Here is a 20,000-nt window from a genome sequence, read left to right on the forward strand (position 1 = left end):
AAAGGACACATTAGAGAATGAATTTGGAGAAAACCTGATGATAATTACAAACACTCGCTGAGCAGCAAGACCTTCCCTCTAAGCTTTTAATCCGATTAAGCTGATTATCTATTTGTTTTCATGAATTGGAAGACATTCTTTGATGTATTACTGAGCTCAATCATCTGAAATTATTGGAGCGTGAGCCACCCAGGCTGGTGGCTCAGCATAGTATCAGAAGGTTTTCTCCAAATTCGTTTCCTAATGAAACGCGTATTGTGTACACTTTGCTCCGTGCTCTGAGGCAGTCAGACTGAGTATCGTGACTGCGTCTTTATCGTGTCAGTTACATAGCACATATTCCACATTGATCACGTGCTTTACCGTAACGGAGATATCGAGGTAATCGTGCTACTGATAATGTTATCGAGACAAATCGGATGCAGTTTCATGTAGATGTATTAATATCGAAATATAAAGGATTTACCACATTGCTATGGATATTACCTAATGAGAAAAAGCGTTTTTAGGGGGAAGTGTTAGCTTTCGTTCGATAAAAAAAATTCTGATTGGATGAAGGGAACATTTGAGCGTGACAAAAACCAATCACAGATTTCTATTTTCCACTAGATCTCACACAGCTCTTTTAAGATGCTATGCACTCAATCGTGTAGTAAACCACAGTCTGCGTAGAGTCTAGACTCGCTGTGCTTGGAAATTTCTGTTTGCTCGGGTGTATCGAGGTGGACACTCAAGTGTGCGTAAATGCATTTATAAGATAATCGTTTTTGTAGTCAAACCTTTTCATACAAAATAACAAAAGCGATGTCAAGAAGGGAGTTATATCGGTGTTCACCCCATCAACGGCAAGAAAGTGCTCATTATAGGAATGATGTATAGCTTCATGAAATCAAAGGTTCTTCATCATCAGTACTTACCATTTTGTAAACTCTTGAAACAAGGCTGACATCCTTATCGTCATCGTCGTCATCATCATCGTCGTCATCATCATCGTCGTCGTCATCATCATCATCATCGTCGTCGTCGTCATCATCATCGTCATCATCGTCGTCATCATCGTCATCATCATCGTCATCGTCATCATCATATTTTGATTTCATCCTGTGCTTTTTGTCCATTTGCTTGCTAGTTTTTCCTGATCCTCTTTGGCTTTGTTTCCCTGCGGACACTTTAGTTCTTTTATGCGCTTGTTTTGAATGTTTTCCTCTATCATCAAGGTCATCGTCATCATCATCATCTTTAGATTTCCGCTTAGTTTTTTTAGGTTGTTCTTTCTTCACTTTAGGATTGTGTCCTTTTGGAGAATTCGTAACTTTCTTATCCCCAGCATTGCCCTTTTTCAGCAAAGACTGTACCTGTTGTGGAAAAGGACAGAATATTTAATGTATCTTCTGAAAAACTTAAAACAGCTTCTCACGTCTTACATAATGGTATATTCCGGTTAAAACCCATACACCCCCTATGGAAGACATGAATTTAATCTCCCACAGAGGGGGTGTAGATTTCAAATGGAGTCACCCCTTTAGGTAACCCCATTTGAAATTCACACTCCCTGTGTTAAAGATTAGGGTCATGTCTTCCATAGGGGTGTATGAATTTCAAGTGCATACCCCAATATTTGAGTTAATATAAGGGCATTCGAATAGTTACTTCAATCCATCCACTTGTCACTTCATTTAACAGGGAAAAAAATGCCGTAGATTGAGCTCAATAAGGCCAAAAAAATTGTATGATTGCCCTCCACCGACCGACCCAAAATTGGCCAATATCAGGGTCGGCCCTTTACAAAAGATTTTGTTTTAGTTTTTAGTGTACATAAATTTAATGGTTTTTTATCACTTTTTCTGTGTCTAAATTTCATTTCAAAGCTAAATTTGGCCAACAACATTTTCGTAAAAAGAAAATCATCACTGTAAACTCGTTATAACATAACATACCATTCCTGCACCAATGTTTCCAATAAACTTTGCGTTTTATGCCTATAAGTATATGCAGGGAGTCGTTGAATCCATTTCTATGGTGTATCTTGTGTATTGAAGACTTGAAATAAGTATTGATTTATCTTTCCACGTGACCAAATCCAATGTCACGGGCGGTATTGAGTCATAAGAAAAATTCTGACCGACCGACCCACCCCCAAAATCCCACTGGAGGGCAAGCAAACAACATTTTTGCCTAATTGCAAGTGTACTCTTGGGTATGCTTAATCGCGAGTACACCAAGTTGTATAGTAATTTTATGAATAATTTTGAGTCAATTTCTGAAATTGGATAGATGTTCAGTAACCCATCGATTGCCCTTAATGAGTAGCTAGACTAACAAATTGACTGACTAACTGACTAACTGACTGACTAAAACTTAACGTGCAACTAATCTCTCAACCATCTGAACAACAATTTTCCTAAGAATTACCCTTACCGTGTCGTATAATCCACTTATCATGCTACTGAATACATCCGTTTTTTTATCATCATCGTCGTCATCGTCATCGTCGTCATCGTCGTCGTCATCGTCATCGTCATCATCATCGTCATCGTCATCGTCATCGTCGTCATCATCGTCGTCGTCATCGTCATCGTCATCATCATCGTCGTCGTCATCGTCGTCGTCATCATCGTCATCGTCATCGTCGTCATCGTCATCGTCATCATCATTACATTTTGAAGTTCGAGAGCCTTTCACACATACTTTTGTGTTGTGAGCGTCGTCGTCATCGTCGTCGTCGTCATCATCATCGTCGTCATCATCTGAAACAGCTGACATTGATTTATGCTTGTGCTTTCCATACATGGCATGAACATCCTTGTGCTGCCCACTAGGCTTCTGTTTAGCTGCGGATTCCTTCGTGGCTGGGAAAACAAGAAAAATAATGAATTAGGTGAGGCGTCCAAACAAATCCCTTATGCGTAAGAGAAATCCCTTAACAAACCCCTAAAGAGAAATCCTTAATATATTTAGAGAAATCCTAAGAACCTGTGAAGGTTGATACGGGTATAGTTGATGCCTTGAAAGCTTCGAATCCACAAGGCATACCGTCATCATCCCTATATCTTCGTGTTAAAAATTGCCGTGATAGTACGATGAGTCCTCACGTTTTTCAACAACTACGCATGGTGATTTTATTCGAGATAGGCCGTGCAACTCAGGCTAAGCATACAATTTGAGATTTTGAGCGCCTGCCACACTGTTTCTATTCTATGTTTTACGATTTTCGCATGATCAATATATGGCTGGCCGTAACCGCCACAACGTGGAGCTGCTACGCGTAGCTTACTTTTCGCTTCGCGGAGCTAAATTGACCAATCATGTTAGATCTTTTCATTACGCGGAGCCAGTGGATGCATCCTCGTTCCAGAGAGAAAACTCTTGCCAAAATTAATGTTTACTATGGGGATTTTAAATGAATCGATTGTAAATAAACCACGACCAGTTGTACAGGATCAATACCATTGTTTGATTAGTGTATAGTCAATGTTACCTTGCATGCATGTGTCATGTGTGTGGCGTGTTTGTTTGTTTGTTTGTCTACTGTGTCAGGCCAGGATCACTGACACCCACGGTAGCCTACTGATACTCTCATACTATCACGGTGATCATATTGTTGAATGTTGTTGACTTAAAAATAATCAAGATGCAGTCATGTCTACAGTAGAACTCACCACGACCTTTGAAGGACTTAAACCCTATTAAAAGCTATTAAACCAAGATAACACTCAATGAAAACGGCTCAACTATGTTACATCAGATCTTCTCTGGTTAAATACACACTGCACTTGTGTCTGTTTTACCTGTGCAATGAGCAATGAGCTGGTATTATAGTTTCAGTTGGGTGAACGATTATAAAGCGAACGCAAGGTAACAATACTGTGGGCTTTTGTTTACGAAATGAGACAATAGTCTGCTTATTGTTAACCAGCGTTCTTGAAAATGAGAAGCTTAATGACTTAACACGGTTTAGAAATAATTTCTTCATATTTTTTTGGTACAAAAGTACCAATATTTCCAAACACCTAAATTAGCTAAAAATTTAGGACATGTTGCAAAACTATATTTTCTAGAATTTCAGAGAATACTTTAAATATTGGCCGGTTATTTTTTACACAGTAGTGACGTCAACTAGGCAATGGCCTATACTTCTAACATACACTATTTGTAGAGGTCACGCGTCAATGGTGGGCGCACTGAGTATTGTGTATAGGAAAACGGACAGTAACTACAGTATGTATGGCCTACTACTAGTATATAAAGTAAATCCGAACTGGTTTGCAGTTTGCTGAAGGTCGAATTCCGCAGGGACACCGCACAAGTTATACAAATTAGCTCCCGGCGATACACTGCAGATCGCAGAACTGTGTGCATAGTTTACCACCACTCTGCCTAGCTATATAGTTATGTACAATACTGTATGAGTTTCTTATGAGTGCATGTCCATCTTAATAATAAGTCAGTTCGTACTTTTCATAAACTACTTTTTGAATCATAACTTTCGTGACCGAGGATATCTTGCAACTACGTGACGCTCGTCTGGCAAATTCTTAATGAATAAATTCGCTTCACGTAATGAGTAAGTCGTACTTAATTAGTCAGTTTTACCTCCGAGTAATGAAAAACTCTAACATGATCATGATTGGTCAATTTGGCTCCACGGAGCAAAAAGTCAGCTACGCGTAGCAGCTCCACGTTGTGGCGGTTGCGGCCTACCATATCAGTATCCCATATGATATTTCTATTGCAAGAAAATTTTATTTGTTGTCAGGTTTTATCTTAAATACACTAACTGGAAATTAAATACACTAATTAGTGAGGACCGGTATTTTGCTGTGGATATGTTTAACTGCAATTTGCGGGTAAAAATTTGAAATCCTGAGTAAAAATTTTGATCATATTCAACTCTTTGAGAAAAAATTGATATAAAAGAATGCATGTAAAATCCAGCTGCAATACAATGTACATTATTGACACATTATCACTCTCTTTTATTTACGGCAATAATAGAATATCGATTTCAATCGAATTGAATACGATGCTCAGTTTTGAGTTTGTAGTTGACTACTAAGCGACCTAAGCGATCGATTGCTAGCCAATCAGATAGAACTCCTTTTCTTGCGTTCGGTGAAATACCAGTCGCCCGTCGCTCACCAACGGAGTATTAAATTTATATTTATCGAATAGGAAGTCGACACTGTGTGATTGAGTCCGAGTGATAAGGCAAAATAGCCACTTGAGATGGCCAGACGCACCGATTAGAGGTATTATATTAAGTGGCTAGATAAACCAAGATCCCGTGGAGCAGTGCTAGTGATCTTTGTCATGCATTAGGAGTCGACTATTGTGATCTCTCAAGTGACACTTGATGGTCGTAGATAATCATTTCCCGACATGAAAAAAGAGGTAATTACTGGTTCGATAACCCCTTTCTATGTACGTGTAGGAGTGTATAACCTGTGGAAGAGATGATGCATGTTTACGTCATCGTTTCAAAAAAAATTAAATTGCGAAAACCAACGAACATTTGGTTGTTTTTTTCCATTACTATCATATTTTGAAAAACCAAGTAGCTGAGAAGTTACCTCAATATGCTAGGAAAATATTATAACCGATGACCCCATGATGAGACTGGCTAAATAAGCTGTATTTTTGCTGGAAAGGGTCCGATGTGCGCCATCGGTTGGTTGGTTGGTTGGTTGACGTAATTCCCTCCTTTGCATTAGGAGCACCAGAAAATCAATTCTGTAACAAGTCATATTGTATATACAAGTCCTTTTATGTAGTTAAAAGTCAAAATTAGGAGTTTCACAAAGTCATTAGGTAGGCAGAGCAGCGATGATAGCAGATCTTGTGACATGAAGTCTGTACACAAGTAGTCTTGCGATGGGTTCAGTGTGAGCATGCAGGTTGGGATAGCAGGCAAAGCGGGTTGGATCAAGAATGAGTTGAGTAAGTGCTGTGTTAGATTCAGCAGTTAGTGACCAGCTACCCGGATACAGACTTTCGCACTGAGCTTTTAGCTGCTTGACAAAGGGGTCTCTCTGTTTGTGAAGGGCTGTGCAGCAGACAAGAAAGTGCTCCCTGGTTTCAGCCTCTTTATTACACAGCAGGCAAGTTGGGTCAATGTTGAATTGGTTAAATTTGGCACGATTGCCCTGCAGGTTGTAAAGTACCAGTCAGTAGTTTTGTCTTGATGGTAGCTCTGTAGACATCTCTCTGGTTACATTCCACATTTGCCCATGTTGGGTGGGTTAAACCGATGCCGCAGTATGCAGTGTTGAGATATTTCAGAGAGGACTTTCTTGTGGCTCCATTTCTCAGCTTATCATTCCAGAATGTAGTTACTGCAGAATGGGTCTCATTCTTCCACATTGCTTTTGATGGAGGACTGATGATCAAGTCATGAGCACTTGGGAGATCATATTTATGAAGTAGTTTGTTCACACCTATGAACCAGCTCTTTGATTTCAAGTCTTTCATTGCCAGTTGTCTTTCAGCAATCTCCCACTCAATAGATTGACCGGTTATAGTCATCAGGAACAGTGTAAGCTGATTAAGCTCAATTCTGGCTTCAACTGGAAGTGCACCAAGAAGAAGGTATACCGCTTCATCTGCAGTCTTCTCTGGCAGGTGTTGAATTTGCTTCAATATCTTCTTCTGGAAAGTTGTCAATACTTTCAAGTCAGCCAATGTTAGGTTCATGATTTCCATTCCATAGAGATAGCGTGGTTCCACATAAGTGTGAATCAATTTCCAAGATAGCTTGGGGTTAATCCCATTAAGGCCATGCAATCCAGCTCCCATGAGAGCATAAGTGGTGCGTCTCCCCGTCAGAGTCCTATCCTGGATTACTGCTTTATTTGAAGAGTGGTTGTTTCTTTCTACACCAAGGTGCTTGCTGCTCTCAGCCACTTCCACTACTTCATCATTCATACACCAAGGTGCGAAATCACTCCAAAACGAGAACGGTAACTTGGATTTCACAGGTATGATAACACTCTTCTGAGGGTGCAAAATGTATCTTTCTTTTTGTGAGTATAGAACTCCCTCGTCCAGCATGTCTTGTAGCTCCGTCATGGAGTTGGATGCCAAAAGGATGTCATCAGCACATGTTGGTGCTCCTACATAGTAGGGACCGATTCTGGTACCATATCTCTTCTCCTCCAGTCGATGTAGCAGGGGATCCACATAGCACTTGTACAGCTCTGTTGAGGTCACTCTACCCTGATGCACACCTTGGAAGAGTTCGAATGGATCAGAGAGATTACCCTTCCACTTTACTTGGCTAGAAGCGCCCTCGTACCAGTGTTTGATAATGCTCCATATTTCGGGCTGCACATCCTGCAGGTATAGCTTTCTCAGCAGCGAAGAGTGGCAGACAACGTCAAAAGCCTTTCTTGCATCAAGTGTTGCAATAAAGAGATCCTTTTTGTATCCTTGACTTCATTTGTTATCTCTGAAACAAGCAGAGCAGCAGACAGGGAGGAAGTATTAGCAGTAAAACCTCTCTGAAGTTGACAATATTTTGCTTCCATTACTGGTCTCATACGTCCAAGAAGTACGTTCTCAAAAATCTTGCCAATTGTGCTGGTAAGAGTTATTCCACGATAGTTTTCCTGCAGAAGATGGTTCTTGTCTTTCTTTGGGATTGGTATTACAACACCCTTCTTAAAGGCTTCAGGGACTCTCCTTTTTGCCATAATGAGGTCAAAGAGGTGTGCAAGAGAGAAGAGAACAGCAGGTCCTGCTTTCTTGATATGTTCTGCCTGGATCCCATGACCATCGGGCGATTTTCCATTATTCAGCTTCTTAATTGCAAGGTCCACTTCCTCCTTTGAGATTGGGTTGATATACTCCTCAAATTCAACAATTTGTGAAATAGTCTTAAGATCTGCTTCTACTTGACTTAGATAATTAGCGTCAAACGAGGGATCATTTTCCGGGTTCCAAGTTTGTGAAAGTAACTCTTCCATGCCTCCTTGATGTCATCATCATCAGTGAGTAGCTTTCCTCACTAAGAATTGAATCAGTATTCAGTGGAGTTGCCCTCTGTTTGTTGATTAGCTTGAAGAACAACTTTTGATCGTTAGCATCAGCTTCCATGATCTCATTGTAAGTCTTCTGCCTGTCCTTTGCTCTTTCTTGTCTTTGGGCTACACGAAGATCCTTCTTGGCTGTCTTGCAATTCCTTGTAAGCTTGGCGATCTGCTCCAGGTTTGCAGGATCTGTGGCCTTTGCTTCTTTCAATGCCCCAAAGGCATGTTTGCTTGACTTGACTTTCTTTGCAATCTGCAAGCTCCATGGTCTAAGTTTTTTCTGCCTGTAAACCCTTTCTTAGCTGGGGCAGCGTCTAAAGCTGCTTTCTTCAGAATCAACTGTAGTTCATGAAGCACATCATCAGTTGATGAAACTACATTGAAGTCAAAGTCATGGAGTAGTTCAGTGCAAACTTTCTTGTACAGCTTGACATCACACTGTTCCCAGTGTACTTTATCGCATCTGCTACCTTCTTTCGCCTTCCTCATGCTGCGTTGGGCAATAGCTTTCTTGGAGACAAGATTCACAAGTGCCACCAAGGATCTATGGTCGGAGGTATCCAACCCAGTGAGCTTATTCTCAAACACAACTTTTGAGATGACATTTGCATAGTCAGCTTGGATAAGAAAGTAGTCTATCTGCGAAGATCTACCATCACTATGGTGGAAAGTAGGACCATGTTGGTAATTCTCTGGAGTAACAAAGTGTAGCTCATTGCACAATTCACTGAGTAGTCTATCATGAGTGTCCGTTGCTAGTTGACTGTTCCCAAACACAGATGCATTCATGTCTCCACAGACAATTACAATGTAGGAATGGCTGTATTTAATCACAGATTCTCGTAACTGGTCAAGAGAATCTTTGAGCATGTCACTTGAAGTTCCATAGCCTCTACAGGGTAGATAGCAATTTATGATACATAAATGGCATCCTGGCAAGTCAATAGTAACAATACATAGCCGATGGTCTCCATCTTTGCGAAATCGAGTAACTGCAGCCCATTGTGATGGTATAAAAATCGCAACACCACCATATCCGCGAGGACGCTGCCGGGGTGAAATGGGGTCTTCATCGTCAACAGATTTTGCAAAACAGGTGTGCTTATTACACTCATCTTCCAAATGCTCTTTCTCAAAATTAAAGAGCCAGTGTTCTTGGATGCAGATGATGTCATAGTTCTTCAGAAGCTCCTGAACAAAGACATTCTGTGATGTATAATTTTGATGTTTGATGTAGCAATCGTTATACCCGTTTGGGTTTCGCTCCCTGCGACTGCCATCTTTCTTTGAGTTCTCGGCTTACGTCTAAAAAAGACTGTTGCTGTGAAGATGACTCCTCTTGAGCTGATCCACTAAGTGGGGTCACCGTACGTCTGAAGATTTGAGTCTTTACTTGGCGAGCAGGCTGACATTCTGACGAATTCTTGGTGTGAATGAACACCCGACGATTTATTGAGTCAGTAAGCTGACTACGCACAGCCGACGGTCTGGTTATTTCAGATGAGGCTGGTAAATTACCACTATTCCGCCAGTCCATGTCGGTATCAGCTGTGTGTTGATCGCAATTCACATAAGTGCCAGCTAGCCCATTAGAGCCCTGCATGTGACTAGCAGTAATAGTCTTTGACACATCATGACCATTAGCAGTCTGGCTTGATATTTGGTTAGGCATCGACTGGTGACTCGTCTTCACCACTTGACCTATCTGCAAGTGGTTCCTCACTTGGCATAGTTGACTAGGTTTCATCACCTGGCTGGTTTGAGGCCCTTTCTTTTCCTGACGATCGTCATTCTGTTTGGGCAGTGGATGTTCATGTGACGAAAGATGAGTAGAACTTGTTACTCTACCAGGCAACATCTGATTCAGCACTTGTCCATCTCCATTCGGTAGTGACACTTGATTGTACACTTCAGTAGGCTTGCTCCCACAACTGGACTGCCTCTGGTTTGACAATCTACTACATGTACCACCAGACTGGTTTAACATTGCACAATCAGACGACGTTTGGTGTGTGGCCTTTGACTCTTGAGTCGTCTGCGTGTGATTTGTCAACTGCTCCCTGAAACCACCTTTCTGATTAGGCACTTGGTTAGGCATGTGATTAGGCTTTATCACATGACTGGTCTGCGGTTGGCTTATCAAACTGATCTCATCGTTCTGACTTGACACATCGTGATCAGGAGGTAGGTGGTAACTAGGCTTTATTACTTGTCTCTGCTCCATCATCACTTGATTAGTTGCTTGACTGGGCTTCGTCTGGCTGCTCCGTATCTGCTTTATCACCCCTCTGTCACTATTTTGTGTTAATGCTTGGCAGTTAGATGTTATTTGGATATTTGGCAACAACACCTGACCTGGTTTAATCTGGCTCAGTGTCTGGCTATCTTTATCCTGGACAGGCACTTGATTAGACACCAACTGGTGACTGGGCTTCATCATTTGGCCCACTTGCAAATGATTCATCACCCGACTGTCAGAATTTTGGCCAAACATCGGATCAGTCACTGAAAAATGAGTAGACTTCGACACTGCATTCTGGCTTGGTACTCGAGTAGACATCAGTTGTTGCCCATGCACTTGATTAACCCATTGTCTATCACCATTGTGACCTATCACGTGACCAAGCACTTGCTGATATTTAGGACCATTATTAGGCTTTGACACAAGACTATTCTGCGAGTGGTTTATCACACTGTTATCACAGTTCTGACTTGACACATCATGATTAGGAGACAGGTGGTAACTAGGCTTTATTGCTTGCCTCTGTTTCTGCTCCAAGACCAGTTTGTCGCTGGACTGTGTAGACACTTGATTAGTTGCTTGACTGGGCTTCATCTGACAGCTCTGAAACTGAGTCATCACACAACTGTCACTATTCTGTGTTAACGCTTGGCAGTCAGATTTTGTTTGGATATTAGGCAACAGCACCCGACCTGGTTGAAACTGGTTCGATGTCTGGCTATCGCTATTCTGGACAGTCACTTGATTAGCCACCAACTGGTGACTAGGCTTCATCACTTGGTTTTCTTGCAAATGATTCATCACCCGACTGTCAGCATTTTGATTAGACATCGGATTAGTCATCGATAGATGAGTAGGCTTCAACACTTCATTCTGGGTTGGCACTTGAGTAGGCAACAGTTGCTGGCGATGCATTTGGTTTTCCCACTGACGCTCACCATTATGACATATTACCAACTGTTGGTTAGGATTTGTCGCCTGTCCTATCTCTTTTTGAGTAGTTGCTCGACCATTTTCAATCTGGCTTGCTATTTGGTTAGGCACAAACTTGTGATTAGGATTCACCATTTGCCCTAATTGCTGATTCATCAACTGTCTATCTGCAGTCTGGCTTATCATATGATTAGACACCGACTGTTGTCTAGGCTTCTCCATTTGACGTGACTGCAAGTGGTGCACCATCTGCATATCTGGCTTCAACTTTTGACCAATCTGCATCATCTGATGGCTTCCAATCTGGTTTGGCCCCAGATGATTAGCCCTCATGTGTTGGATAAAATTCCCTGAATGATTTGCTTGCAACTGGTTCAGGATTTGTTGGTTACCATTCTGACTTGACCCATGATGATACAAGGTCTGTGGCTGGTTCAGTATTTGAACAGGGTTTCTTAGCATAGGACCAGCTTGAGCATAGGATGGCGGAGGGCCCATGGGAAGCTTATACAAGACAGCAGGATTGAATATTGAAAAAATTTAGGGTACCAAACTACCAAAACTGTCAATCAATTACTTTGGTACCGAGTTTGGTACCAAACTCCCTACCAACCGTCACTCAAACTGCTGATGTGTCAATCAAACTGCCGTAAAGTGACTTCACTTTTTATACAGGGATTGAATACGAGTGTCACGGCCCTGATATAACACATTAGAGATTTGACTTCGAGATTTCCCTTACGCATTAGGGTCTTGTTTGGACGCTTCTTGTCTGCTACTGCACAAAACGCCTGGTGTGGCTTCGCCTTATAGATATTCTAATCAACATGGCTTTTGTTTGGCCAGTGGGCAAATATCTTGAAAACGAATTCCATCGCTTGTTCGACATTGGGCTATTCCATTTAAAATCCACACTACCCCTGTGGAAGATTTTGGAAATATCTTCCACAAGGGGAGTATGTTTTTGAAATGTAATTAGTCAGGGTTAATCATTTTGAAACCAATACTCGCACTGTATTATGCCTTTACCTATATCTTCAACAACTGGAGTGAGTATTTCAAATGGAAGTTACCCAACTGTCTGTTCTATTTTAAACTCATACTCCCTCTGTGAAAGATATTCCCAAATTCTTCCATAGGGGTAGCATGGATTTTAAATGGAATATCCCACCCTTGTTCGACACGATAATCACCAATCACCAACAAAGGTCAGATTACTTGACTTTCAATAGGGTTATGCACATGTGGCCAAAGCGGGGGCACCCCCTAAATATTTTACAGGGGAGGGGCCGCCCACCCATAAAATCAAAATAGGCCTAGGAGAAAAAATAAAGCAATAATTGCCATTTCTTTATAGCACGAAAAGCACCGCGTTTTGGGCCCAAATAGGGTAAAATTGCCCAATTTTGCGCACTTCGCGCGCATTGGTCCATCAAATAGCAAAACGCACCTTCATTTGAGGCTAAAATAGTCTGAATTTTTCGCGCAAAAACAAGCCCAGTAAAACCAGAACAATATATGCGCGTCCCCGCCGCCCCCCTAGATTTAGGACACTATAGGGTTAGGGTTATTTTGATTTCGGGTGTACGTTTAGTTCGGGTGTATTTTGATGACAATTGCCCCCGACAATTGCTGGGTCTACTCTTAAAGCCATAATGTACGATTTAATTTTAATTGAGCATAGCAGTAATAACTGCCAGTGTTCTGTCCATTTTATAAGCCAGAATAATGCAGTAAAATGGCAGAGACCCCACTGGCTAAATATCTTGTCCACTTAATGGGGAGTGAGTTGTTTTAAATGAAATTAAATCAACGGTCTAAAAGATCAAAAGGTCAATTATGAAGTTGCATCTCAATTATTGGGATTGTTTTACTTAATTAATTGACATCTCCTGCTATTATCATTACTTTATGTGCAATAGATACCCAGGGCTCATATATTTATTTTCCCCAACCGATGGTAGTCACATCACTACTACTACACTATATCAATTAACCCCCTGTGCCATAACCATACACTGTTAGAACACTGGGTAAGAAACCGGTTGGGTAAGGTTTTTACCCAACATTGGGTAAATTTTACCCAACATCGGATTATTTTCATTAATTTTCCCAATGCTGGATAAAATTTTACCCAATATTGGGTAAAAATTTTACCCAACTCATGAGGGTTGGTCATATGGTACCCAGCAGTTGGGTATTGGTAATATTGGGTAACATTTTACCCAACATTGGTTACTGAAGTTACTTAAAAAACCCGATTTTTGGTAGAATTTACCCAATGTTGTGCAAAAACCCTTATCCAACCGATTTTTACCCAGTGTTCTAACAGTGTATACTTCCGTGACAATCACATGGAAAGAAGTGGTAAGCCACGAAAATGTAAAACGATGATATTACAAGAAGTGGTAAGATACAATATTAGCCAAGACAATGTAAACTTATGACATTGCAAGAAGTGGTAAGATACAATATTAGCAAAGACAAAGTTAAACAGTGACATGGAAAGAAGTGGTACGATTACATTATGAGCCAAGACAATGTAAACTTATGACATTGCAAGAAGTGGTAAGATACAATATTAGCAAAGACAAAGTTAAACAGTGACATGGAAAGAGGTGGTAAGATTACATTATAAGCCAAGACAATGTAAACTTATGACATTGCAAGAAGTGGTAAGATACAATATTAGCAAAGACAAAGTTAAACCGTGACATGGAAAGAAGTGGTACGATTACATTATGAGCCAAGACAATGTAAACTTATGACATTGCAAGAGGTGGTAAGATACAATATTAGCAAAGACAAAGTTAAACAGTGATATGGAAAGAAGTGGTACGATTACAATATGAGCCAAGACAATGTAAACTTATGACATTGCAAGAAGTGGTAAGATACAATACTAGCAAAGACAAAGTTAAACAGTGACATGGAAAGAAGTGGTAAGATTACATTATAAGCGAAGACAATGTAAACTTATGACATTGCAAGAAGTGGTAAGATACAATATTAGCAAAGACAATGTTACGCAGTGACATAGAAAGAAGTGGTAAGATTACATTATAAGCCAAGACAATGTAAACTTATGACATTTTTAAGAAGTGGTAAGATACAATACTAGCAAAGACAATGTTACGCAGTGACATGGAAAGAAGTGGTAAGATTACATTATAAGCCAAGACAATGTAAACTTATGACATTGCAAGAAGTGGTAAGATACAATACTAGCAAAGACAATGTTACGCAGTGACATGGAAAGAAGTGGTACGATTACATTATAAGCCAAGACAATGTAAACTTATGACATGGAAAGAAATAGTAAGATACACTATTAGCAAAGACAATGTTAAACATTGACATGGGAAGAAGTGGTAAGATTACATTATAAGCCAAGACAATGTAAACTTATGACATTGCAAGAAGTGGTAAGATGCAACATAAGCAAAGACAAAGTTAAACAGTGACATGGAAAGAAGTGGTAAGATTACAATATGAGCGAAGACAATGTAAACTTATGACATGGAAAGAAGCAGTAAGATACAATACTAGCAAAGACAATGTTAAACAATGACATGGAAAGAAGTGGTACGATTACATTATAAGCCAAGACAATGTAAACTTATGACATGGAAAGAAGCAGTAAGATACAATACTAGCAAAGACAATGTTAAACAATGACATGGAAAGAAGTGGTACGATTACATTATAAGCCAAGACAATGTAAACTTATGACATTGCAAGAAGTGGTAAGATACAATACTAGCAAAGACAATGTTACGCAGTGACATGGAAAGAAGTGGTAAGATTACATTATAAGCGAAGACAATTTAAAACTATGACATTGCAAGAAGTGGTAAGATACAATACTAGCAAAGACAATGTTAAATAGTGACATGGAAAGAAGTGGTAAGATTACATTATAAGCGAAGACAATGTAAAACTATGACATTGCAAGAAGTAGTAAGATACAATATTAGCAAAGACAATGTTAAACAGTGACATGGAAAGAAGTGGTAAGATTACATTATAAGCGAAGACAATTTAAAACTATGACATTGCAAGAAGTGGTAAGATACAATACTAGCAAAGACAATGTTAAATAGTGACATGGAAAGAAGTGGTAAGATTACATTATAAGCGAAGACAATGTAAAACTATGACATTGCAAGAAGTAGTAAGATACAATATTAGCAAAGACAATGTTAAACAGTGACATGGAAAGAAGTGGTAAGATTACATTATAAGCGAAGACAATGTAAAACTATGACATTGCAAGAAGTAGTAAGATACAATATTAGCAAAGACAATGTTAAACAGTGACATGGAAAGAAGTGGTAAGATACAATACTAGCAAAGACAATGTTACGCAGTGACATGGAAAGAAGTGGTAAGATTACATTATAAGCCAAGACAATGTAAACTTATGACATGGAAAGAAGCAGTAAGATACAATACTAGCAAAGACTTTATTAAAGTAAAGGCAATGTTACGCAGTGACATGGAAAGAAGTAGTAAGATGACATTATAAGCGAAGACAATGTAAAACTATGACATTGCAAGAAGTGGTAAGATACGATATTAGCAAAGACAATGTTAAACAGTGACATGGAAAGAAGTAGTAAGATGACATTATAAGCGAAGACAATGTAAACTTATGACATTGCAAGAAGTGGTAAGATACAATACTAGCAAAGACAATGTTACGCAGTGACATGGAAAGAAGTGGTAAGATTACATTATAAGCGAAGACAATGTAAAACTATGACATTGCAAGAAGTAGTAAGATACGATATTAGCAAAGACAATGTTAAACAGTGACATGGAAAGAAGTGGTAAGATGACATTATGAGCCAAGACAATGTAAAACTATGACATTGCAAGAAGTGGTAAGATACAATATTAGTAAAGGCAATGTTACGCAGTGACATGGAAAGAAGTAGTAGGATTACATTATAAGCGAAGACAATGTTACGCAGTGATATTTGCAAGAAGTGGTAAGATACAATATTAGAAAAGACAATGTTACGCAGTGACATGGAAAGAAGTGTCAAGATTACATTATAAGCAAGGACAATGTAAAACTATGACATTACAAGAAGTGGTAAGATAAAATGTTAGCAAAGACAAGAAGTAGTAAGATACATTATTAACAACGACATTAACAATGTCATGGAAAGAAATCATAAGATTATATTTTAAGCGAAGACAATGTAAAACGATCATGCAAGAAGTGGCAAGATACATTATTATACAAGACAATGTTAAACAATGATCATGGAAACCAGTGGCACGATTACATTATAGGCGAAGACAGTGTAAAATGAATACATTGCAAGAAGTGGTATAACAGACAATGTTATAGTAAAGACAATGTTAAACAGTGACATAGAAAGAAGTGGTAAGATGACATTATAAGCGAAGACAATGTAAAACTATGACATTGCAAGAAGTGGTAAGATATATAATTAGCAAAGACAATGTTAAGATTCAATATTAGCAAAGACAATGCTAAACAGTGACATGGAAAGAAGTATATAGTAAGATTACATTATAAGCCAAGACAATGTAAAACGGGAACATTGCAAGAAGTGGTAAGATAAATATTAACAATATATGGCAATAAATGGACTACTTTATCTTCTAAGACAATGTAAAGCGATGAGATGACAAGGAGTGCAAAGAATATTACAGTGTATTATGGTATTTAAAAAAAACGGTGATAGCAATTTTGGTGTACCACTTCACTGTAATGTAATTGGCATAATATACCAAATTGCTGGAGAAACTCTATAACTCAGAAATAGAGTTATTTAAAATGTTCTTAAACAAATTCATGCTGAAAGACCTCAATTTGCAATAATGACAGTTTGGTGCTGTAACACAACACTTTCTCAAATTGAATAATTTGAATTGACAATCCTGATAAATCTATGTGAGGATTTCAGAATAAGAATGTTTGAGCGCATGCTTTTCTCGAGTCATCTCTTTTTTCCTAAAATATTTACCAGTCGTCCTTTGATATATTACATATAAGTATACATATATTATTTCTTATATTTCTCATTCAAAGTCACTCATCGTCATGTCGACGTACATGTCTATGCACATGTCCTGGATCTGACCTAATCGCTATGAACTTCGTTCACGTGGTGTTGAACTATTGAAATGTCATGGGGTGAAATGCTATTAAGATGTACCTAGTGCTAATATTATATAGCCTCCATATTCACGATATATACCATGTACTTAGTCTAAGAGACAAAACTTTACTCTTTCCAATTAACTCTTAGTAAGTAGTTATATATATGAACATTTGCCTTCAAATATAGTCCTATAATGATAAATAAATACGTGATAGTAGGGCTACGTAGTAATACTAGTATATAAGTGCATTGCAGAAGTAAAATATTTTTGCATGGAAGTCCCGGTAAAGGAAAGTTAACTTTAGCAGACTTTGTGCAAAGTTAATTTACGCATCAGTAGTTCATATGTTTGTGCAAAATATGATTGTGATTCACGCATTTTGTATTTTTTTTTCTGGTGGGGGTGAAATATATGTACATTTGGCTTCAAATATAGTCATAATGAAAAATTAATACCTGATAGTAGGGCTACATAGTAATATTAGCATCTAACTAAGTGCATTGCAGAAGTAAAATATGTTTTGCACGGAAGTCCCGGTAAAGGAAAGTTAACATTACCAGACTGTGTGCAAAGTTAATTTACACATCATTTAGTTCATATGTTTATGAAAATATGATTATGATTCACGCATTGTGTATTTTTTTTGATGGTGGGGGTGAACTAAAATGTGTAAATAAATTTCCCTGAGTAAGTTCACTAATGTTAACTTTCCTTTACCTGGACTATCGTGCTAATGTGTTTTTCTTTCACGCCAGATGCTTACTACAAAAACGACATTCCTAGTATTATTTTGACACAAATGGTTGTCTATTGTTGTTGTTGCTTTTATTGTGCTCTTTTAGTTAACTTTACATGCTCTATAAATATGTCGAGCAATTAGAAAAATAGGAATGTTATATTTGTGAATTTTAAAAGCATCTTATTTCCGGGCATACCATATTTGGGATTAAAAGGTCGTAATATTTTATTTTGAATAGCATTAGGCCTAGGCCTACATACATATTATGGAAATACATTTAAAACAAAATTGGCAGCCAGCTTAGCACTTTTAATTTAAAAACTACCAGATTTTTGGTTAAAACATCAAAGTTAGCAGGAATTCTGTCGGAGGGTAGCAAACAATCGGCATTTTTGGCATTTTTTGCTCAAAATATTTTTGTTCGGAGGGGGATAAATGCAAATTGGGGGATCCTGCCCCAATTGATTTCGCCATTAAAAAGTTACTCACATTCGAGTGTCAAACATTAAAAAACAAGTTAAAAGCAAGGAAATGGGAATATTATTATAATTACCTAGATAAGTTTCTATAAGTTGACAAAATTTCACTGACTTCAATTAACTATTTCAAGAAGTTTAAACTGACTTTCAGTACCAAAATTCACTAACCTTGAATTTTCAATTAATTAGTTTATCTTGAAAATATACTTTCTCTTAAAAAAACAAATTATTTCACATAATGAAGGTGTAATAATTAATACATACCAACCAGCGTGACAGCCGCTAGTACCAGAAGCAGAATCCAGACTTTCCCCGCCATTTTCACTCTACCTCTTCAAATGTCAGCTCATACGGGAAAATAAGTCCATTTATAAGTCCATTTAGAAACAATCCAAAGCTGAGGAAAGAAATCAGCTATTTGCGTACAAATATTTGTGAAAGTTTGATGAAATATATTTATACACCGGTACAGCCTGCGATGCAACAGTCGGCAGGACGGTGGAACGGAGACAACTTTAATGTGATTTATCATTTCGTAATATCGTCATCATCAAGCAGCAGTTGATCGTCCTATAGACGAATTTACACGTCTACCACGATTTAGTTTCAACCGACAGCTTTTAGTGTCTATATTTGTGTTTGTTTATTTTTGTTTATCACTTGTTTTATTTACAAACGTATTATTATTAATTTTCACTTAATTTACAAAATGAAAATCATTTTTTATCGATCTTTAATAGGAATACATAAGTGTATTTACATGGAAAAATAGCAGTTCTTTTTCATTTTTTATTTAAAATAAAACACTCTTGGTTATGAAAAGTTTTTTTGTTTGTTCTAAATTCAACGACATCTATTATATTTGGAAAATGCAATATATTTGTAAGTTTCTAATTATGGCCGTTTTTATAGTCTTAACATGACCATGATGACAGTATTTAAACCAGTGATCTGAAGTACATGGTAGCGTATAAAATACTAATAATGACGAAAAGTTGATCTATTTTGGGCTCCAATGAAGATTTATAAATCCCTGGATCTGTTTGCAGCGCTGCAAGCGAGACAACATTCTCATTCTTCGAGTGTCAATTTTCACAATGCGCAGTACAACATGTAATGCTGTGATTGTAACTTAAAATGCAATGGTTGCTAATTGAGGATGAGGCTGACGGCATTGGAGGGTTAAGATAGCTCTGTTGGGAGCAGGCATTTCTTGCATTCTCCATAGGTCATAATACATATCGTGCGTAACCCATTTAGGGTTAAAATACATGGTCGCACACAGACTGACTTCAGTGTTACTATAGTTCAGAGAATACATGCCGAGGATCCAGGTTACAATGTTAGGCCTAGAGTGTAGCTTGTTTCATTCATGTTCATGCCAACTTAGTATAATTTAATGATGTAGTAGTCATGTCCATTATTTTTATTATTTTGTT

At 38.4% G+C, this 20,000-nt stretch overlaps 1 protein-coding gene across 2 annotated transcripts in view; it reads right to left on the reverse strand.

Moving 5' to 3' along the window:
* Positions 1–19,152, reverse strand: part of LOC140142867 (uncharacterized) — a 29,818-nt gene extending 10,666 nt beyond the window's left edge. The window contains exons 1-3 of one of the 2 annotated variants that reach the window (XR_011857595.1): positions 18,826–19,151; positions 2,419–2,849; positions 918–1,355 (exon numbers count right to left, since the gene is read on the reverse strand). Coding sequence is in view for 1 of the 2 variants with exons in the window: in XM_072164888.1 (XP_072020989.1) it covers positions 918–1,355; positions 2,419–2,849; positions 18,826–18,880 (924 nt within the window). In the remaining variant the exon portion in view is untranslated. Of the gene's footprint in view, positions 1–917; positions 1,356–2,418; positions 2,850–18,825 lie in introns of both variants that reach the window. The other variant, XM_072164888.1, reaches the window with a different exon arrangement.
* Between the last annotated feature and the right edge of the window lie 848 nt (positions 19,153–20,000).

This window comes from Amphiura filiformis, chromosome 20 (genome assembly GCF_039555335.1).
Source record: "Amphiura filiformis chromosome 20, Afil_fr2py, whole genome shotgun sequence".
Taxonomy (NCBI): Eukaryota; Metazoa; Echinodermata; class Ophiuroidea; order Amphilepidida; family Amphiuridae; genus Amphiura; species Amphiura filiformis.